The following is a 22,730-nucleotide window of genomic DNA, read 5'->3' as shown; positions in this document are numbered from 1 at the left end:
GTCTTCACTAGATATTTACTGAGGAAAATTGCTAAGTATTTTTGATAGCCACACTTCACATTTCATATTTAAATATGTGGAAGTAATTTCAATAGTAGAGTTCTACAGGATCATAAAAACTGTTAGATTTGCTATACTTTTATGAGTCACATACTTAACCAGCTAACAGGATATACAAGAACTTGGTGCATATACTTAAATCTTGATTACCTCAGACATCTGAGAAATGGAGTAAATCTTTTTAAAGAAAGAATAATCACTAAGGTGTAATTTGGGAGACAGATTCTTACTGTTCCCTGCCAGACTTTGCAGAACAGCAAAGGACAGAAAACCAGAAACCTAAGGACAGTGTTTATAGGTTTATAGGACAGATTTTAGGACTTGGTCATTTAATTGATCTTTTCTGTAGCACACACATAATCATCACCAAGAAATTTTTATCTCTAAGCTTTCATTTATTCATCACAATTTATTAAATGCTCACTACAGGCCAGAGAGTATTACTACAAAGCATCACAATGTTTTTTTTTGGAAACACCATTACCGTTTGGTGTTGTGGTCAGCTGATGGCTTTGTGGGCAAAGTCGGGGTCTTTTTTTATGCTCTTTTTGTTTTTAGTTATACCTTTATGTGTGCCTTTTATTTTATTTTCACCAAAGGTTTACTCCAGATTTATTTCTGTTTAACTTCAGCACCACTTTTTCTGGCATTATTTTCAATCTTTTTGTTTTCTAATCATCCTTAACTCATTCTCTACTGTGCCAACCACACAATATCCAGAATACCATTCATTAGCATAATGTTCAAGTTCCCTTGCTGATAAAGAGTGCTTATTAAAGGTCCATGTGCAAATGGTATGTTGAAGGACCAAAGACCAAAAGACCCTTGATCTTTTTAATTCATTATTATTCTTAGCAACAGCAAGTTGTATGGCTACTTCTTTTTTCCTTAAGCAGATGAGTTTTCTAATTTTCAAGTGGTTTAAATTTTAGAGACGTTGGGAAATATTTATTTTGAATTAAGTGGAGGGAATTACACATTTTTCTAAGCCAGCCATTAAAGTTTGTACATTTGGCATTTAAAAGAAGTTTCCATTTAGTTTAAAACTAGCAACTCAAACAGTAATTATAGTATGTGCTTATGAAATCCTTCCAGCCCAGCTGCACATGCTCTGTGTTCTTGCCATGCAAAATTATAGTGTCTCAGGAATTTTTTTCCTGTTTCTTAGGGAATTACTTGTACTTCTTCACTTTTTGTGTCAAAAATCATGCTTCCAGCTATATGCTTTTCATGCTTTGATCAAAAGAATGTTTTTGTCAACAGAATGCTGGACTTACACTAGGAATGTTAATATGTGCCCTCAATTGCCAAACTGAGAGAACCTCCTTTCAAGAAAAATTTCCATTCACAGTATGAAACAATAATAGGCCTTATTATTGTTTATAGTTATAAATAGGAGTTATAGTTAAAGTATTAATATTCCTAACGAATGGCACATATATGATAGCCTTGTCGTTTACTTCCTAAAGTGAAACAAACATTAAACTCTAATTCATTATTCTTAATGATTTTTTTTCATCCTTAAAAACAAAAACAAAAGCATTGCTGCAGCAGTTGCATGCTTTTAAAAAATTATTTTCCCCAGGTTGCTTTTGTTTTGTCTGAATTTCAAAGTAATATTTCTAGACATGAGAAAAGCAGAAACAGACAAACTACAGCAGGAGAATGTTGGAGCTGAGGGGGTGGGGTTGCTGACCTCTCCAAGGAGGAGCCTGTCTCTGGGGGATTCCGGTGCTATCCCTGTGGGTCTGACTTTTCCAGCAGGTGTCACTGTTTGGCAGCTGTGGGAGGGCAGGGTGAGGAGCAGTTCATCCAATTTATCTTAAAAAGACACTTTTGAAGTATTGTTTGGGAAGTTGTTCTACGTAACTTTATCAAAACATTTACTTTTGAAAAGCAAGATTGCTGCATTGCGTACCTCTTTTTTTCCCCCCTCACAAATTTAAATTCACAAACAATAAAATAATTCTTACATAAAATTTTATTGAGTATTGGAAGAATTTATTTATAATGAGTGGGGAATGTGTCTAGGAGGCTGTAAATTAAATAGAACTTTTAAGGGCCATTTGTTTATGAACATCTGAAGCAAGTATATTGGCTCCTTGTGCCTGTTCTGGAGGGCCTGGGAGGCGCACAGGGGTGGGCCCCAGCTTCATCCTCTTGGAATATTAGTCTGTATTGTATAAGCCAAGGAAGGAAAGTTGTAATATAATAGTAAAAAGTCAATATACCTTATTGGACTAATGACAGGACTCCTAAATGAATAGAAACCTTGGTTCTAAATTCTAGCTTTGATGCCGTCTAGTCTTATATAAGCTTTTTAACTTCTTTGTGTAAGTTTGATTTCAACCCTGTCACAGGATTGTTGTTAGGTTTAAACATGAAATAGAGTATAGATGTTGGCAAACTTTTCCTGTACAGGACCTGATTGTAAATATTTTAGGTTTTTGGGGCCATACAGTCTCTGTCGTAACCACTAAACTTCGTGGTTGTGGTGTGAAAGCTGCCATAGACAGCATGTAAACTAATGAGCCTGGCTGTGTTCCATTAAAACTATTTACACCAACAGTCAATGAGCCACATGTGTCCAGAGATTGCATTTCATATGTTCATCTATTCATAATTAAATAATTATATGATGCTTTTAATATCTGTACCTATAAACATTCAACTCATGCATATTTATAAGCTAGCACATTGACTCTAATTCATTCTACACTTATATTTTTAAAATATGGCATTTGAATGTGGAATGTTTAGCACAGATTGAGGAGGCAGGCAGAGCTGGTTTTAAGTCTTGGCTTTGAGACTTGAGCTGTGGGCTTGACACTTTAAAATAATTTACTGTGTTTTTAATTTTTTAAAAATTACTGTCTGAGAATAAGTCAAGTTCTTAATTATGTTTTAGTTATGATCAAATAGTATGGGTCTGTATGTACTACTAAGCTAGTCTCTGTTGGAATAGGCTACATCATATGTATCAGGGAATAAAAACTGCAAAAATAGATACAAAGTAACAGTTTGAGGTGGTAAAAGTTGTAAACACATAGATAGGATAGGGCATATTTTGGAGAAATTTTCTGTTCTTTTAAATTTACCAATGGAAGCCCTGGAACTGGTTTCAAGAATTAATAGTTTCCTATTAAACAATAGGAAAGAAAAAAATTGGTTATCAGAAGGAGAAGACAACATCAGTAAAAGAACAGTAGGGAAGTAGAGTGTAAGCATATCTGAATGAGACAGCCTATTGGTGTCAGTAGAGTAAAATACAGACTTTGGAGCATTGACATAGTTTTTTATGGTATTTTTTAAAAGGTTATTTCGGTCTTATAGAAAAGTTGCAAAACTAGTGTAGAAAATTCCTGTTATACTCTTCACCCAGTTTCCCGTTATGTTAGCATTCTTACATAACCATTGACTATTTGTCAACGCTAAGAAATTAACCTCAGCTCAACTTCCTAAGTAAAGTACAGAACTTACCAGATTTCACCAGTTTTTCCACTGATATCTTTTCTCTGTCCCAGAATCTCATTCCAGGATCCCTCATTGCACTTAGTTGTCATGGTTCCTTAAGCTCCTCCAGTGTGTTCCTCAGTCTTTTTTGCCCTTCATGACCTTGACACTTGTAGAAAGTACTGTCAGTTATTTTGTGAAATGTTCCTCAGTTTGGTTTTTTAAAAAATTTTATTTATTTTCAGAGAGGGGAAGGGCAGGAGAAAGGGAGAGAAACATCAATGTGTGATTGCCTTTCCCACGCTCTCAACTGGGTACCTGATGAGCAACCCAGGCATATGCCCTCTCTGGGAATCGAACCAGTGACCCTTTGGTTTGCAGGCTGGCCCTCAGTCCACTGAACACCACCAGCCAGGGCTCAGTTTGGGTTTTTTGATATGTGCTCATGATTGGATTGAGGTTGTGCATCATTAGGAAAATATGGGTAAGGTAATATGCTTTTTTTATTAGCACATACTGGGGGACACATTATTTCATTATGTACTACTGGTCATGTTAAGATTCATCACTTGACTTAGGTGATATCTGCCAGGACTCTATTGTAAATTTACTTTTGTTGCTTTCATAAATTTGAGACTATGCAGATATCCTTTTTACACATTGATGGATCTTGACTGTGGTGACGGTTACTGTTGTGTTCAAAATTATCAATTGGACTTTCCTGTAAGGAAAAGTACAGTTCCTCCATCCCTGCATCAACCAATTAATGATTTATAGCAGTGTGGACTCAACAGGTTTATTTTATCTTTTGGGTTATACTCCAGCACTGTTGTTATTGATTGTGTAGCTCAGGTTCTCATTGACCATTGAGAGTTCTTTGAGGTCTCTCCCTGTTCCATTTCAACATGTTCCCATTTGTTTTTAATCTGCTCTGTATAAAGGAGAACATGAGTCCTTACTGACCATTCCAGTTCCATCCAGCAACATAGTGTTTATTCCAGTCTTCTCTATTTCCTTCTCTTTCTTTCACCTACAATGAGAAACCTGATTCTCCTCTACAGTGGGTTCACATACTTGTTCAGCTCTAGTATATCAATAAATTAGTTTCAGAAATCCTAACCCGCCTGTAAAAACATTTATAATTACAGTGCAGTGTTCGTGTGTGGTTATTTTTGTCTTTAGCCTTAACAGTATCTAGTCAGGACCCTTTCCTAAGGACACTTGGGTCAGGATCTTTTCTTCCCATCCTTTCACTGTGGTGATATGGGTAATTTGTATTTCAGTTAGAGTCATCTTTCTCAGCTTGCTTTTCATTTTAAATTCCCCCCACATCCTCATTGATTATGTTTTTATTATTTACGTACAATAAAATTATCTCTGTGGTATATAGTTCTATAGTTTTTTGACAAAGGCATAGAGTTATATGTTCACTGCTATACTTCCATGCAGAACAGTTCCTTCACCCCCTGAAATTCCCATGCCACTCCTTTATAGAAAACTGCTCCCCCACCTAACATCCCCTAGCAACCACTGATCTTTTTCTACCTATCGTGTTGCCTTTTCCAGAGCATCATATGAAAGGAGTCATACAATAAGTACCGTTGGGGGTCTGGTTTCCTTAACTTAAAAAAATGCATGTAAGATTCATCCATGTTGTTAAGTCAGTAATTCATTCCTTTCCGTTGCTGAGAAGCATTCCATTGTATTGATGTGCCATAATTTGCATATAATCACTGACCAGTTTAAAGACATCTGGGCGGTTTCCAGTTTTGGGCATTGTAAGGTTCTGTCTAGGAGTGGAATCTCTGGGTTATCTGATTAGTGCACACTGAGTTTTGTAAGAAAGCTGTGAAACTGTTTTCCAAAGTGGTTATATCATTTACATTCCCATCAGTAATGTATGAGAGCCTAATTATTGTTGAACCATTACCAGTACACTTGAAAAAAAATTCTAGTAGAGATCTGGCCAAGATGAAGGCGTACGCAGAGATGCCTTGCTTCCTCGCACAACCAAAAGAAAGGTAACAACCAATTTAAAAACAAAAGACAACCAGAACTGCCAGAAAATCAAACTTCACAGAAGTCCAGCAACCAAAGAGTTAAAGAAACATGCATCCAGACTGGTAGGAGGGGCGGAGACGGCAGAGAGGATGAGAGGCAAGGCTGGTGGACCAGGGCGGGCAATCCCACATTCCTGCGGGTAAGCCAGGAGGAACAACGGGGCAGCAAGACAGACCATGAAACCCAGGGTTTCAGCACAGGAAACTAAACACTCAAAACCCCTGGCTGTAAAAATCTGTGAGGGCTGCAGCAGTGGGAGAAACTCCTGGTCTCCCAGGGCAGTCCTTTGGAGAGGCCCACAGGATCCTAGAACCTACCTGGGAATCAGCCCCTGAAAGGGCACAGTCCACTTGTGGGAAGAGAGGGAAGTGACAAAAAGTGGGGCGAGAGCCAAGCAAGCAGCATTGTTCCCTCTCTGACCCCTCCTCCACAGACAGTGCCACAACACAGCAAAGAGGGTTGCCCTACCCTGGTGAACATTTAAGGGTTTCCCTCTTACAACTTAACAGGCACACTGATACAAAGAACTATGGCCCAAATGAAAGAACAGATCAAAACTCCCGAAAAAGAACTAAATGATGAGGAGATAGACAACCTATCAGATGGAGAGTTCAAAACACTAGTAATCAGGAAGCTCACAGAATTGATTGAGCTTGGTTGCAAAATGAAGGAAGAAATGAAGGCTACACAAAGTGAAATAAAGGAAAATATACAGGGACCCAACAGGGAAGGGAAGGAAACCAAGGCTCAAATCAATGATTCGAAACAAAAGGAAGAAATAAACATTCAACAGGAACAGAATGAAGAAACAAGAATTCAAAAAAATGAGTGTCTAAGGAAATTCTGGGACAACTTCAAATGCTCCAACGTCTGAATCATAGGGGTGCCAAAAGGAGAAGAGGAAAAGCAAGAAATTGAAAACTTACTTGAAAAAATAGTGAAGGAAAACGTCCTTGATCTGACGAAGGAAACAGACTTCCAGGAAGTCCAGGAAACCCAGAGATTCCCAAAGAAGTTGGACCCAAGGAGGAACATACTAAGACACATTGTAATTAAGTTACTCAATATTAAAGATAAGAAGAGAATCTTAAGAGCAGCAAGAGGAAGGGAGAGAGTTACCTACAAAAGAGTTCCGGTAAGATTATCAGCTGATTTCTCCAAAAAAACCTTGCAGGCAAGAAGGGGCTGGGAAGAAGTATTCGAAGTCATGAAAGGCAAAGACCTACACCCAAGATTACTCTACCCAGCAAAGCTATCATTTAGAATGAAAGGGCAGATAAAGTGCTTCCCAGATAAGGTCCAGTTAAAGGAGCTCATCATTACCAAGCCCTTATTATCTGAAATGTTAAAAGGACTCATCTAAGAAAAAGAAGATCAAAACTATGAACAGTAAAATGACAACAAATTCACAACTGATCCTAAATAAAAACAAAAACAAACTAAGCAAACAACTAGAACAGGAACAGAATCACAGAAATGGAGATCACGTGGAGGGTGATCAGTGGTGGGGGGGAGAATAGGGGTCAAGGTACAGGGAATAAGAGGCATAAATAGTAGGTGCAAAATAGGGGGGTGGTTAGGAATAGTATAGGACATGGGCAAGCCAAAGAACTCACATGCACAACCCATGGACATGAACTAAGGGTTGCAGGGAGATACTGGGAGGAGGGGGAGAAAGGGGAGAAAAAAATTGGGACAACTGTAATAGCGTAATCAATAAAATATACTTAAAAATATTCTAATAGGTGTGTAGTCATATTTCATAGTGGTTTTAATTTCATTTCCCTCCTGATTGATGATGCTGCACATCTATTAATATGCTGTTTGCCTTCCACAAGTCTTCTTAGATGAAGTGTCTATTCAGAAATTTTGTCCATCTTTTAAAGCATGTTGCTTTCTTACTGTTGAATTTTGATAGTTTTTCATATATTGTAGATATAATCCCTTTGTCAGAAATGTGATTTGTGGATGTTTTCTCCCAGTCATTTGTTTGTCTTGTCTTTTGCAGTGTTTTCCTCAGAGCAAATATTTTTAACATTAAGTCCAGTTTATCAATTTTTTTTTCTTGAATTGGTTTTACTTTCAGTGTCACATGTAAGAAATCATTGTCTAACCCAAGGTCACGCACATTTCTATAGTTTTTAACAAGTTGTATAGTTTTATACATTGAGTTGGCCAAAAAATTTGGATTTTTACATAAGATGGCTCTAGTAATGCTTAGTTGTCTTTAACTTCATTTGAAACAATTTTGTTAGATTGTATTGCGACAGTTGTCATAGCAGTGTACATTAAAAAAAAACTTACCAAAATTGGTGAATTTTTATGTGGCCATTTTAATATTGAAGATGGAAGAAAACATGCGCCATTTTCAGCAAATTATGCTTTATTTCAAGAAAGATAAAAACACAACTGAAATGCAAAATTAAGATTTGTGCAATATATGGATGGAGAAGGTGCTGTGATTGATCAAAAGTGTTAAGAGTGGTTTGCAAAGTTTCATGCTGGAGGTTCCTCACTGGACGTTGCTCCACAGTCAGGCAGACCAGTTGAAGTTGCTAGTGATTAAATGAAGACAATAATTAGGAACAATCAGTGTTATACAATGCAGGAGATGGCTGACATACTCAAAATATCCAAATCAATAAAGTTATTGGTGAAAATAAAAAATGTGTCTTTTATTTTACAGAAAAAACTAAAAGACTTTTTGGCCAACCCAATAGTACATTTAGGTCTATAATCTGTTTTGAGTTACTGTGTTAAATGTAAGGTATGTATTGGCATTCCATTTTTTGGTATTTGGATGTCCATTTGTTTTATCACCATTTGCTGGAAGAACTATTCTTTCTTCATGGAATTACTTTTGTCAAAATTTAGTTCACTATATCTGTGTGGTATTTTATCTCTGGATTCTGTCTTCTGATCTGATGCTCCTATATGACTGTCCTCAAATACCATACTGTTTAGTGTGAGTCTTTCAACTTTTCTCTTTCAGAATTGTTTCAACTATTTTAGTTTCTTTTCTTTTCCATAGGAATTTTAGAATCAGGTTTTGAATATGTGCAAAATGCTTGTGAGATTGTTTAATGAAATTGTATCTATAGATCAAAGTCGGGAGAAATACTATCTTAATATTGAGACTTCCAGTCTATGAATATAGTATATCTCTCTGTTTATTTCCCATCTTTGATTTCTTTAACTAGTGTTTTGTAGTTTTGACCATACAGATCCTACACTTTTTAAAATTTATACCTAAATATTTCTTTTTTTATTATAAGTAATATTGTATTTTTAATTTTGAATTCCAGTTCATTGTTAGGTCAGAGTTTTTCATAGATTTCCTTCTTTTCCTTTCAGTGTTTGTAGGATCTGTAGTGATCTGTCTTCTCTTTCTTGCCTGATGTTGATAATTTATTTTTTTTCTTGGCCAGTATTACCAGAGGTTTATCAATTTTATTGATTTCCACCACCAACCCTCCCACCTCCTTCCCCCCGCCCCCCGCCAGGATCCAGCTTTTGGTTTCATTGACTTTGTCTACTTTTCTTTTGTCAGTTTTGTTATTTCTGTTTTCACCTTTATTATTTCCTTCCCTCTTCTTGCATTATTTCCTTCCCTCTTCTTATTTTTTTCTGATTACCAAAGGTGATAATAGATTATTTATTTGAGGCTTTTCATACTTTCTAATCAAGGCATCTATTACAATAAATTTAGCTGCATGCCACAAATATTGACTGTACATTTACATTTCATCCAGTTCAAAATATTTCTAACTTTTCTTTGAGATTTTTCTCTTTGACCCATGGATTATATAGAAATATGTTAATTCCAAAGTATTTGGGGGTTTTTCAGGTATCTTCTAATTACTCATTTCTAGCTTAATTCTGTTCTCATCCAAAAACATTCTGTCATTTCTATTCATTTAAATATGTTGAGGTTTATTTTGTAGCTCAGAATTTGATAATGTATTGGTGAATGTTCCATATACATGTATAAGGAAAGTGTAGTCTGCTGTTGGTGGGCAAAACATTCTTTAAATGTCTGTTAGTGTTGATATTGTTCCCCAGGTTTTCTAGGACTGATGTTCTAAATACTCATTTCATCAGTTACTGAGAGTGGACTCTTGAAGTCTTCAACTATGATTGTGTACTTAATACTTTTTTGCACTTTTAGCCTCATTTATTTTGAGCTTTGGCTAGTTGCTACACATTTGGAATTGTATGTTTGTAGAGTTAACCCCTTTATCATTAATTATATAATGTCCCTTTTTATCTGTGATAATACACCTTGTTCTAAAGTCTACTTCATCTGATATGAGTATAGGGTTTTTTTCCCTCCAGCTGTATTTTAGTTAATGATCTAAGGTGTATTTTTCTCCAGACTTTACTTCCAATCTATATATTTTTATTTAAAATGGTGTTCTTGTACACATTATATATCTGGGACTTGCTTTTTTATCCAGTCTGGCAGTCTTTCTCTTTTAACTCATGTGTTAGACCAGCAGTTTTCAACCTTTTTTATCTCATGACACATTAAAAATCTGTAGCACAACAAAAAAATGTTTTGCTTTTTTTGTTGATCTGACTAAAAAAATAGGTATATTTTTTATTAATTCACACAGGATGGCTATTGTTGTATTGGCTGTTGCTTTTTTTTTTTTTTGACAATCTGAAGGAAAAGAGGTCAGTGCCCCTGACTAAAGAGTCATGTTTTGTATGTTTTAAAAGTTCTTTCAGCATAGTGGTTGAAAATCGCTGCATTAGACCATTCCTTTTAGTGTAGTTGGATCAGAACCTACCATTTTATCTTGTCAGCTACTTTTTGTTTCATTTTTTTTCTTTTTATGCCTTAATTGAGCATTTTTATGATTCTATTTTATATTCTACATTGACTTGTTATTTATACCTTTTAAAAGTTTTAGTTGTCTACTTTCAAGTAATATTACATTGTTTTACATGTAGTCTAAAGATTTTATAAGGGTATATTCGTAATTCCTTTTTATCCTGTGTGCTGTAGTTGTATTATCTTTTACATTTGCATATATGCTATAAACACACAGTACATTGTTACTATTTTGCTATGAAAATTCATTTAGCTTTTAGAGCAAGCATTTTAAATTAAAAAAAAAAAATTTTTACCTTGATTTATTCTGTTTCTGTTGCCCTTCCTTTTTTTTGTGTAGATCCAAGTTTCCATATGCTACCATATTTTCTCTGCCTAAAGTTTTCTTTACCATTTATTGTCAAGTAGGTCTGCTGGCAGTGAGTCAGTCCCCTGTTTTTGTTTTTCTCAAAGGATGTCTGTATTTTCTTTCATCTTGCAAAATCATTTTCAATGGGATAGAATTCTGGGTTTGACAGTTTTCTTGTTACTGTGTTTTTCATTTGTAATATTTCATTTCATTCTTTGTTGTGGTTTCCATCTCTCATCTGAAATTCCCATTTGATATTGTATGTTTGTCTACCTTTCTCGTTAGCACTTTTTAACATATTAATCATAATTATTTTAAATTCTCTGACAGTTGTAACATGTGTGCAATATTGACTGGTCCTGACTGCTTTTTCTCTTCTGAGTATGTTTTTTTCTTGCCTTTTTGTGTGCCTGTTAATTTTTGTGGAAAGTTTGACATCTTACACAAGGTAGCACAGACTAATGTAAATAGTTTTTATGCCTTGTAATGGGCATGCCCCTGCTTCTGCTAAGCTTTTAGTGTGGTAATTCTTCTAATTAGAGTTGGACTGGGCTTGAGAGGTTTTCTGTTGCCATGGTTACCCTTACTGCGCCAGAGGCTTCCAATTCCTGTAGAGATACCTTGTGTTTGCGGTGGATGATGAGTCACAAGACCAGTGTCTGTTCAGTTTGAGTTCTAGATCTTCCCTCTGTATAGTGCCTCACAGAGGGTCACTCCACACATTCTTGTTCCGCTGCCTCTCTCCTAAGAGTATTTTGCTACCAGTCACTTAAAGCTCTTTAGCTTGGCAGTAGGGGGTGAAGAGATTGTATGCCATTGCTTCTGTGATCCATTCCCAGTCTTCTAAATGTACCATGTTCTTAAATTTCTGGGCTATGGCACTTCATTCTTCTCTCCTCCAGCTGTTGTGGTGGACTCAGCTGGTAATCTGTTCCTCCTCAAGAAGTAGAGTTGTATATTTTCTTCTATTCATTTCCTTTCTTCCCTATAGTGAGTTTCCACTTATGTCCTAAAGACGACCGTGTGTATTGCTTTTCCCAGTATAGGGTAAGGTTTTTCTTCTACAGTGCAGAGAGAGAGGAGATGGACCCAGGTGGAATTCCTTGCCCCTGCTATGTGGCTGTTGCTCCTCTTCTCCCAACTCTGGACCACAATGTATACTTAGTGCTCCCTTCTCTGAGCACTTGGGTGGGGTTCCTAGCATGAGCCTGCAAGAGAATGTAACCCCAGAGGATATACTCAGTCCTGCCAGCCCACACTTCACTCTGACCAATCCTTCAGCTATGTAGTAGACTCCTGCTGCCCAGTGTCCTGTTGCATCTACCCTGATAATGTAAGCTGTATCTTCCCTTTTCCTACAGACAATGTCTCTGCTTAGAGTTTGGGCTCTTGGATTACCTGGGACCTGACCTTTACATTGGGTTTGGAAAAAGTAATAAATTTAAAGTTGGTCCCTCCCTAGTTAGACTTTGTAGCAGGTTGGTCTTTAATGAAATCAGCCCCTTCTTGATTCTTGCTTCTACCAGTTACCCAGTTTCTGTTTTTATTTTGTACTTTCCTCTTTAAAAGAAAAAATGATGATAAAAATATATCTGATTTGGCACTAATGTGGCAAATTCAAAACAAATTGAGAATGACTTTAGAATTTCAAACATCAGAGTATAGGAAAGGTGTTACTGAGGCAGGATCAGGAATTTTACCCAGAAATCATCCATTCCATTTCTAGCATACACACCTGGTAGGACTCAATTAATTGATATTATTTATTTATTATTTTATAACAAAACATTAGAACCCTTAAAACAAAAGGCTTATGAAATCACATATTAAAGGAACTTAAATGCTTGTATTTTATCTTGGAATATTTTAATTATAGAAATAACACATGCTTGAGATAAACAACATGAAAGTTGTATGGTATGTTCCATCTTAGAAATAACTGCCTGCGCTGCTGGTGTCAGTCTTCTGAAACTTTTCTGTAAGAACTTACCTTTGTAATATAGAAAAAGTAGTAAGATAAATTAATATACAGACCATTTGGGAAAGCCAGGAAATATACCAGTTGCCTGTTTTCTATTTACATCTTTTTCTCTTCAAAAGCATACGTGTAAATGCAGAATGTATCACAGCTAAGCTGATGTGGTCTGATACCTGCTTCATTACAGCTCAGTGAGAAAGAAATGTGATAGGTGTTTTGCATTCTTTACCGATCTAATTTTTTAACATTGATTTTCTAAGGAAAAGGGCCTCTAATTTTGCGAGATGTTGAATAGGTAAGGTTTATGAGCTTATTAGAATTTTGTGACTTCCCTGGACCACCTTGAATATTCCTTGTTAGATACAGTCTCACATGAGATTATAAGACTGATATGAATGATTTTTAATTAATGTTCCCCATCCTGTAAAGAGTGGGTTGAATCTTACAGCATGAAAAAATGATGGGAAAAGTTAGCACCTAAGTGAAAAGATAAAAAGTAGAAGGAGGCTTAAATATAAGAGAATATTACTACTTGGAATACAGTGCAAGCATGTCTAAAATACTATTCAAGTATTAAGGAAAATTATTTTGCTTATAAATATGAAATGCCACCAGGTTTTTAAAAATTTGTTCAACAAAGGACCCATGGACAAAGCCAAAATGGGGAAGGATTGAGGGAGGGAGGGTAAGGGTGGGTGGGGCAGGGGAAAGTGGTGGCGGGAAAATGGAGACAAATGTATTTGAACAATTAAAAAAAAAATCACCTGATAATTAAGTCGATTCTTTTAAAAAGCAACAGTAAAAAAATAAAATTTGTTCAATATAAGGGAAACACAAAGAAGTATATATAAAAAAAGAACTCAGGAAAATAATTTCATTGAAATCTATTAAGCTTTTTAATATTCAGTCTTCTTTGGGGGATTTTACAAGTCTAATGTTTGAGGCCTTTATTTCTGACTTGTTTATGTCAACCCTCTGCCTGTCTGCTCTTCCACAGCTCATTCCACATTCTGCATCCTCAACAAAGCCTCCCCTGGCCATGCCACTCTCTGTTAGTGCCTCACTTCTCTGATTCCTGTTGGACCGATTGACTCATTCTTCCCCATGTCTTTCTCCTTAACTAAATTGTAGGCTTTTTGTGGGTTAGAGTCCTTGTCTTTTATACTCTCACAATATTGCCAAACTTTTAAAAAAATAATTGCATTCGTCCAGTTGCAAAACATTCTATAACCCAGTCCTTTTGGTTGTTTTTATTAGATGATAGACAAAGATTCAGTTTTGAGCGCTCTGGGTATGATCTTGAAGAATCTGATGGCCCAGAGGAAGACGATATTGAAAATGAAGATGATGATGAAGACAGCCAGGCTGAATCAGTTCTGTCGGCAGCTCCCTCCGTCCCAGCCAGCCCACAGCATCTTCCTTCTAGAAGTAGCCTTCAGGACTCTGTGAGTGCTGACGAGGACATCAGGATTACTGATTGCTTTTCTGGGGTACACACGGACCCAATGGACATCCTGCCTAGAGCGTTGCCCACCAAGATGACCGTACTGAGCACAGTGCAGTCAGACCACAGTAGTAAGGCAGAGTCCCCAGTGAGGACCAGGCAGTGTGCTGCAAAAGATGAAGATGAGACAACTATTCCTGTAGATTCTTCTAGGTCACCTGAAACTGTTCACAGGTCTCCATGTCATCAAATGTCTGTAGACTACCCTGAATCAGAAGAAATTCTGAGAACGTCCATGGCAGGAAAGGCTATTGCTTTAACACAGGTAAATGGTTTGTTGTTTCCTTTTGTTTAACCTATTAAATATGGGGAGCGTAATGGCTTAAGAAAATAATGTACTTAATTTATTCATTTATGGCTAAATCAGTTTGTTTAAGACTTTTTTTTTTTTAATTTAAGGGCAAAGGGTATTTACTTCCTTCAGATTCTTGTTAGGTTTTTTAATCAGAGTTCATATATTGTATTATAAATCTGTGACAGAACCAAATGGATCTTTTGTCATATACTCATTTATTATTATTTCCTTATTTTTTAACGTCTTAAAAGTGAAAAATGTCTATGTGCCTATTACAAACATGAATCTTGGACACATTTATCCCATTCCTACTCCAAGTTGTTTTTCCACTGGCATTGATTGATGTAATAGATTTGTACTAGATTATCCAGACAGTTTGCACTTTGTCCCTGTTGGCAAAACAGCTACCACTTTCTATGGCAAAGTTAATGTGACCCAAAAAAAGGTATCAAGAAGATAACTTTGCTTGAATGATCAAATTGCGGTGGCAGCTTGGGAAAACTTCCAGCCCAAGAACTAGCTCAGGGCCAGATACAGGCCTTGGAAGTCCCCCCCAGGGCATTGTGAATGATTCCCGGCGTTTATGCCTGGTGGCTGGTGAGGAATATTTCATTCTGTGAGAAATACATTTTTCTGTCACTGACAGTTTTGTGTCCTCCTGTATGCATTGACAACTGCACTATGATTTATTTCTTAATGTGGCAGATTTCAGTTTACTAGGTGACACTGGAGAAAAACAAAAAGACTATGAAAGCTTGGATTTCTGTAGACTACCCTAAATTAACATAATTAAATTACATTAACATTTAAGTTAAACTATATTAATATTTAGATTGAATTATGATATAAATTAGTGTAGCTTTATAATACAAATATCAAGAAAAAGCTAATATTTAAATGATAATCTTGGGTGGATCAGAGGATAGGCAAGATTTATTACTACTATTAACATTTCATTACTTTCATATTGGTTGCCTGTACTTCAATCTTCTCTGTCCCAAAATCTCTCACATGCCTTCCAGTGCCTGGAAATCTGGTTTTCAGTAGATACTTCATAAACTTATCAATGGTTGAAAGACAGCAAATGAACAATTACTGACCTTTTTGTTCATAATAACTCTTTATTTCATAAATGAATGATTTTCCAGTTAATTTTTTCCTGAGTTGATACTTATTGCCAACTGATACTTCTATTTCTCAATGATTCCTAATCTTTAAAATGGGGTAGAGCTGGTGGTGCCAGCAATAAAATCAACAAGAAAAGCTGAATGTAATTATAGCCACATCCCAGAGTTAATTTCAGTATAAATGAGATAATATCCAGGAAATTTAAAAAATGCAAAGTATTATACAAAAAATGTGCTGCTGTTACTTGTACTAGAAAATAAAAGGATTAAAAGTACAATAGAGTTTTTCTATTGGAAATTTATTTTTTTTAATCAATGTAGAATTTTTAGCAAAGTCATACTTTTATAAAATAAAATATGCATACCTTCACCTCATTAGGAAGAATATTTAGCCCAGTGACTTAAGAAAGCTCTGCCCTGAACCGATTCCTCTCTCTTGTCTTTCAGAACACATCTTTCATGAGACTTCCTCCAGCAGCTGAGCGCAGCCCTCAGACAGTGGCGGCAGTTGCTTCAGTGGCCTTGCCGCAGTCTGACACACAGGAGCAGAAGCAGCAAATCACTCTCCCACCGACTCCAGGCCTGCCTTCTCCCCAGACTCATTTGTTTAGCCACCTTCCTTTGCATTCCCAACAGCAGTCAAGGACACCTTATAATATGGTTCCAGTTGGGGGAATCCACGTGGTACCTGCTGGCCTCACGTATTCTACATTTGTACCCATTCAAGCTGGGCCCATGCAGCTTACAATTCCTGCTGTCAATGTAATTCACAGAACTGTTAGCACTCCTGGAGATACGATCACAGAAGTTCCTGGCACTACAAATTCCACGGGAGTGGCTGAATTAAGCAGCGTTGTGCCATGTATTCCCATTGGCCAAATCCATGTGCCAGGCCTTCAGAACCTCAGTGCACCAGGCTTGCAGTCACTTCCATCCCTAAGCATGGAAACCGTCAATATCTTAGGCCTCGCCAATACAAACGTTGCCCCGCAGGTACACCCACCAGGGCTGGCTCTCAATGCTGTTGGACTGCAGGTGTTGACTGCAAACCCTTCGTCACAGGGCAGTACCAACCCTCAGACACACATTCCCGGCCTCCAGATCTTGAACATCGCATTGCCTACTTTAATTCCCTCAGTCAATCAAGTAACCGTGGATGCACAGGGAGCTCCCGAAACACCAGCTTCCCAAAACAGAGCACGTGAGGCACACCCCAAGCCAACTTCTATAGCCAGTGGGCATCAGGGCAGCAAGACCGCATCTCCTCAGGGGTCACCTCAAGCACAGCGGGAAAATGCAAAAAACCTACTAGATCCACTTGCCCCTACAAGAGACCATGTAAGGCTTGATGACTATAGTAAAATGGACACAGGGAAGGCTGCTTCAGTCAATCATGTGAAGCCCAAGCATGAACTCCCTTCAGTTCAGGGCAAACCAGCATACAGGTCAGAGTCTCTGCCGAAGGTACATCCTAAGGATTTCCCAGAGCTGTCAGGCCAGCAGACTCTCTCTCCAGGCAGGCAGGTGCCCAGGCCCAAGGCCCTGCCCCATAGACAGGCCATTGCGCAGTTCAGTGATGTGAGTAGTGACGACGACGAAGACAGGCTTGTGATAGCAACCTAGTGGCTTTTTCTTTTGGGATTTTGTTTTTGTTTTTTTGTTTTGTTTTTTTATAGAACACTTAAAGGTTACTTTGAAAACTCTCCTTCCCTTAAAGCACATTTTTCTGACATAAACTCATGACTAATCTTTGTGCAATCATGAATTTTTGACCAATAATTGTTTTGTGTCAGCTCCAGCCATTTTTGTACATGTTGTATAGACAATTGTGCCTTTTAGGAGTTTTATGTTTAGAAACTGTACAGATTGTTGAATATCTCTCTCTATATAAAATATATATTATATATATGAAAACCAGGTAGTTATTTGTGTTTAGTAAGAAAAATGTCAAATCAACTGATTAAATTATATGTTGCACTGTTAAGTATAAATTTTTATGGCTGTGGGGCAGAGTATCTGTGTATAAATTAGTATGTAAACTCCATATTTATTGTATTCATATTAGTCTTTGAAAATGGGTCTGTCCTTCTGTGTAAGACAGTAAGTAACTTTACACTTCAGACAGATTTTCTGTTATGAAATGTTTCAGTAAAATATTGTTTACTGACTTTACCTTGCTTTGGTTGTGCCACCTTTATTATCATCTAGTGATCAGTCATCTGCGTTCAGAAAATAGCCCTGGGTTACATTCGTTTCATACTCTCTCCTTACCCCTGTTTTTGAGAAAGTGGCAAAGGGCGGTATTGGTGGTGTTACCAACATGTGAAATTCATGAAAATCCAGACAGCTGAGAGACCTATTTTTCTTATTTGTGATAAGTAATTCAATAATCATTAACTTATTAGAAGATTCAGTATTTTAAGAACATGTAAGTATTTATAACATACAGCCTGAAATGGGCAAAGTTCCTGAATGTTGGTATGATGATTTCTGGTAAATGTACAATAAGTTACAAAACTTCTCAATTATTTAAATAACTCTTTAGTAATGATCCTTCCTGTCTTGGGAGGCTTAACTGTCCTTACTCATTCAGAAAAATTGGGCGGGGAACCCACAATTACCACTGCAGTGATTTGCATTATTAACTGTTACAGATGCTGGATTTGTGAGAAAATAATGTTGGAATTTGAATATTTAGCACATCACTAAATCAGTGTATTCACATTTTTAAAAGCGTGCTTCATGAAAATTTCAGGGATAGGAAGGAAGTTGGTGAAGCAGGACAGCATGAGGACCCAGTGGTTCCACTTCTGGGACTATACTCAAAGAAATCCAAAGCACTAATTCATAAGAATATATGTACCCCTATGTTAATTGCAGCATTATTTACAATAGCCAAGATATGGAAATAGTCCAGGTGTCCATGAATAAACAACTGGATAAAAATGTTGTTGGTACATACATATAAAAGATACTCAACTATAAAAAATGAAATCTTGCAATCTGTGGCAAAATGGATTCACCTAGAGCAGCAATTTTCAACCTTTTTCATTTCATGGTATATACAAACCACTAAAATTGTGCAGTACACCAAAAAATATTTTTTGCCAATCTGACAAAAAATAGATACAATTTTGATTCACACCGAACAACTAGTGTGTTGTCTGTTGTCATTTTTTAACTTAACAATCTAAGGAAAAAGATGTCCTTGCACCTGACTAAATAGTCAGATACTACATGTTTAATTTTTTTTTTCCCATAGACATGGTCTTTATTTGGGGACTGTTGGGGGAAGAGAAGGAGGAGCTGGAACTAGTGGGTATATGGGGGAAGGGGCTTCTCAACTTGCTTTTTAATTGCGTGCTTGTTGGCCTGGAGATAAGGATGAGTGAGAGCAGCTGTAGAAGCCAGAGGAAAGGAAAAGGGAAGGTCATGGAATGGACACTTTCATTAGGAAAGGAAGCCAGGAGCAGGACATGGGGACTCTGGGCTGAGAGGGAAAGTACTGTTGGTGTTCGGAGACTCAACCAAGGTCACTGCTGGATGCCAGCTTCCCCCGCCATTCCACCCCTGTCGCCAACCCGCAGTCCCCCCGCCCCTGGCCCAGCTCCTGGCCCAGGCGCCTGACCTGCTCGCTTCCTCAAAGTCCCGTGGGTATGTTAGGTAACAGCTAGGAATGCGCGGCAAAGGGGAGATAAAGCAGGACGCTCACCATTACAATCTAACAAAGAACTTATGGTTGGGCCCTTCAGCCCCGCTCCTGACACTGTCCCTCCTCATTTCCTCACATGAGGTTGCAACTCTCAGCTGATACTTACGTACCTTCATTCCTGTTCTTCCAATCTGACTGTCCTGCCAGCTCAGTGGATTGTTGCAGTTACCGGTGTTAGTCCATACGGCACAGCTGCCAAAGCCTAACTGCACCGATGGCCAAGGGAGGCCACAGTGCCCACATGTGAGATGTGCCTGTCACTGCGCTCGGAGGACCGGGAGGAGCACATTACGTTGGAACACGGCCCCTAAGTGCTTGGCCAGCACAGTGCGCTGCTCATGTCTAACAGGGATAGGCCGCTGCTTGGACAGCTCCGTCACTGTGACAAGGTCATCCGCGTGCCCAGTTTACAGCCAACCAGCACAACTTTGGCATTGGGACAAAACTCCTGAGTCTCCCCTGGCAACTTCTTGACACTATTCAGTGTTTCTTGTCAGCTAATGTGGAAGCAGGTGAACACAGCATCTGAATCAGGATAGGTCAGCGGCCACACGTTATAATAGTAAGAGGAACCTGAAGTGTCCTACCTGTTGAGCTTAAGATGGCTGCTTGTCTATCTCAAAGCTCAAGGTGTAAGTTCTTAAACACGGTGGGTACATAACCCCCTGCGTAGGCAGGGCAGGCGTCCTCGGCAAACACCTGCAGCAGCGCCATCTTGCCGCATTCCATGTCCCCTACCACCACGACGTTGTATCAGCCGCACCGCCCCTCCGCGGCCCTGGCTAAGAGCCTCCTCCCAGAGCCCCTCCCAGGCATCACTGCCTCCTCTCGTGCTGCTGCAGCTGGCATCTCACAGCACCACTGAGCCCCTACCTGGGGCTGAACACCCCATTTGCATCCCCTAGCCCCTTAAAAATTCTTAGGGCACACTGGTTGAAAAATTACTGACCTAGAGGGAAATATGCTAAATGAAATAAGTCAGACAGAAAGACAAATATCATATGGTTTCACTATTATGTAGAATCTAAAGAACAAAATAAACAAACAAAATGGACAGACTCAGATACAGTGAAGAGACTGATGGTTGCCAGAGGAGTGGTGCACTGGGGGCTGGGTACAAAGGGGGAGGGATTCAGAAGATGCAAATCAGTAGTTACAGAGTAGTCACAGAAATGTAAAGTGCAGCATAGGGAATAGAGTCAATAACACTGTAATAATTATGTATGGCACCAGGCGAGTACTAGAAATATCTGGGGAAACACTTTGTAAAGTATACAATTGTCTAGTCACTATGCTGTATGCCTGAAGAATTCAAAATATTATTGAATGTAAACTAATGGAAAAATAAAATTAATTTTAAAATAATAAATACAATTTTTGAAAAGACAAAAAAGAGAGAGAGCACGGGGGAAGTTTATTCTGAGGAGTTTGGAGTCCAGCTACTAGCCAGCCCTCCTTCATGCCTACGACTTTGGGAAAGACACTGCCTTGCCATATTGGCCCACGCATCCCAATCTGAACTGTGATCTCTAGGATGTGCCGCAGCACAGCAGGATTTGACAGATCCGCCTTGCTTTCCATTCATGCTTTAATTTATATTTACACTTTCCCACAAGTAACAAGATTCTCAAAAATAAACTGCATTATATATTCCAAGATAGATTTTAAAGAGAATTCTGAAAACTTCTATTACAGACATTGCATTGTTCTATCAATACAGTTGTTGAAACTGAGGACTATTATCTGTCAAATTTCTCAAAATTAGTAAGTTTCAACTGTGTGTCATGTCTTTATATTATACTTTTATGGCCTAAACTTTTAAAGCAGAATAATAATCATATTCTTATTCCGTAGTCATATTTTAAGTACATGACTTCTTATTCAAAAATTACGCTCAGAATTTCAACACTGAGATTTTTCTAGGTTGTATAAATAAAATTTTCTTAATTTGAAGAATTCCTACACTTACCTGAATACTAAATGTGATATGCTTGAATCCTCCCTTGAAAATTTCATAATGCTTTAATATGCCTTATGACTTTCCCGTACTCTTGAATTTTCTAGATTCATTACATTATCCTTATACCTTTAATATTACTTTTTAATATACCTTTAATATTACTGACTTCAATACTTTAATGTGGTTTTCAAATATTTTGCTAGCATTTGCTAGCATTTTGCTAGCTAAATAAGAAACATTACCAAAGCTTGTGACATTTTATTTTGAAATAGTTACATGACCAAAATATAAGGAAATAATTTTCAATTATTTCTCCAAAGTTGTCTTTTCCCAAGGAGCACTATTATTTTCAACCACAAATGACTTATAAGTAATGTAATTCATGGAACTGGTGAGACTACATTTGACTCTTATTCTACTGTATTTTCATGAATGTGAAGTAGTAGAGTGTGGTGCTATAGCAAATCTCTTTGGTAGGTTTTTGGCAAAACAGGTAAGAATCATATGTGAAACAATTTCAATATCTTCTTATATGAATTTGCTGCAATGTCACCATCAGAAGTGTTGGAAATAGCTCAAGAACCAAAGGTCATTCTTCTAGTTTTCAATCATTAGTGTCTCTGTTTTATGAACACACGTTATAAGTTAACATAAATGAATGGCACTCAGGCAAGTAACTTATTTTCATTCCCCAAACTTTAGGCTGCAATGATAGTTATTTCTTTCAGAATCATAATTAACTGATTAATGTAGGTATTTTGTTTCTTTTTTTAATAATACAAACATGATTTTTCTTTTACATAAACAAAAGTACAGGACTTTTCTTAAGTTTATCTCTAACCTGAATTTTCAATGATGGGGCTTAACAAGGATTATGGAGTATAATCATTATTTTTGTTAAATGACCATTAAGATAGTTAATAGTTCTTTCTTGATACATGCTCCAGTCAAAATATAATATCAATGCTCTTCTTAATCTTTTTTTAACATTACATTTTGAGATCAAGTTTAGGCAAAACCAAAACTTGACTTTCATTAGAGTAATTTTGTTTCAAAACCAATCCATAAATTCTAAACACAGGATATTAAATCTCCCTACAATAAGAATCTTCTCCCAAACAGACTGCCTACAACTTTGGAAAATTATCTATTTAATGTTCAATGGATATAATTTGATGATACTAACTCCCTGCTGTGATTATGAGGAAAAAAAATGGAGAGAACAAATTTAAACCAAGAATAACAAAATATTTTTTTCTACAAATTGTATAATCTGAAAATCATGAAGCACTTATTCACATGTATTAGGATCATCCAGAACTGTACACATACAAGGTTCTACATATGCAAGGCGCTGTAGGCATAAGAGTTAATGCAGAGACATAATCTTCCTT

The 22,730-nt window shown here is 37.3% G+C and overlaps 1 protein-coding gene and 1 pseudogene across 1 annotated transcript in view; one reads left to right on the top strand and one right to left on the bottom strand.

The window, feature by feature from the left end:
- The window catches only part of HIVEP1 (HIVEP zinc finger 1), a 142,092-nt gene extending 124,426 nt beyond the window's left edge, over positions 1-17,666 (top strand). The window contains exons 8-9 of the mRNA XM_054591894.1: positions 13,996-14,507; positions 16,112-17,666. Of these exons, the coding sequence (XP_054447869.1) occupies positions 13,996-14,507; positions 16,112-17,287 (1,688 nt within the window). The 3' untranslated portion in view covers positions 17,288-17,666. The remainder of the gene's footprint in view (positions 1-13,995; positions 14,508-16,111) is intronic.
- A 1,912-nt stretch (positions 17,667-19,578) lies between these two features.
- Positions 19,579-20,129, bottom strand: LOC129085780 (rho-related GTP-binding protein RhoN-like; annotated as a pseudogene).
- Between the last annotated feature and the right edge of the window lie 2,601 nt (positions 20,130-22,730).

Source organism: Pteronotus mesoamericanus, unplaced genomic scaffold (assembly GCF_021234165.1).
Source record: "Pteronotus mesoamericanus isolate MK-2021 breed Mesoamerican mustached bat unplaced genomic scaffold, CSHL_Meso_final scaffold_31, whole genome shotgun sequence".
Classification (NCBI taxonomy): Eukaryota; Metazoa; Chordata; class Mammalia; order Chiroptera; family Mormoopidae; genus Pteronotus; species Pteronotus mesoamericanus.
The sequence above is the reverse complement of the archived record's forward strand: the minus strand, read 5'-3'. Positions and strand labels throughout refer to the sequence as shown.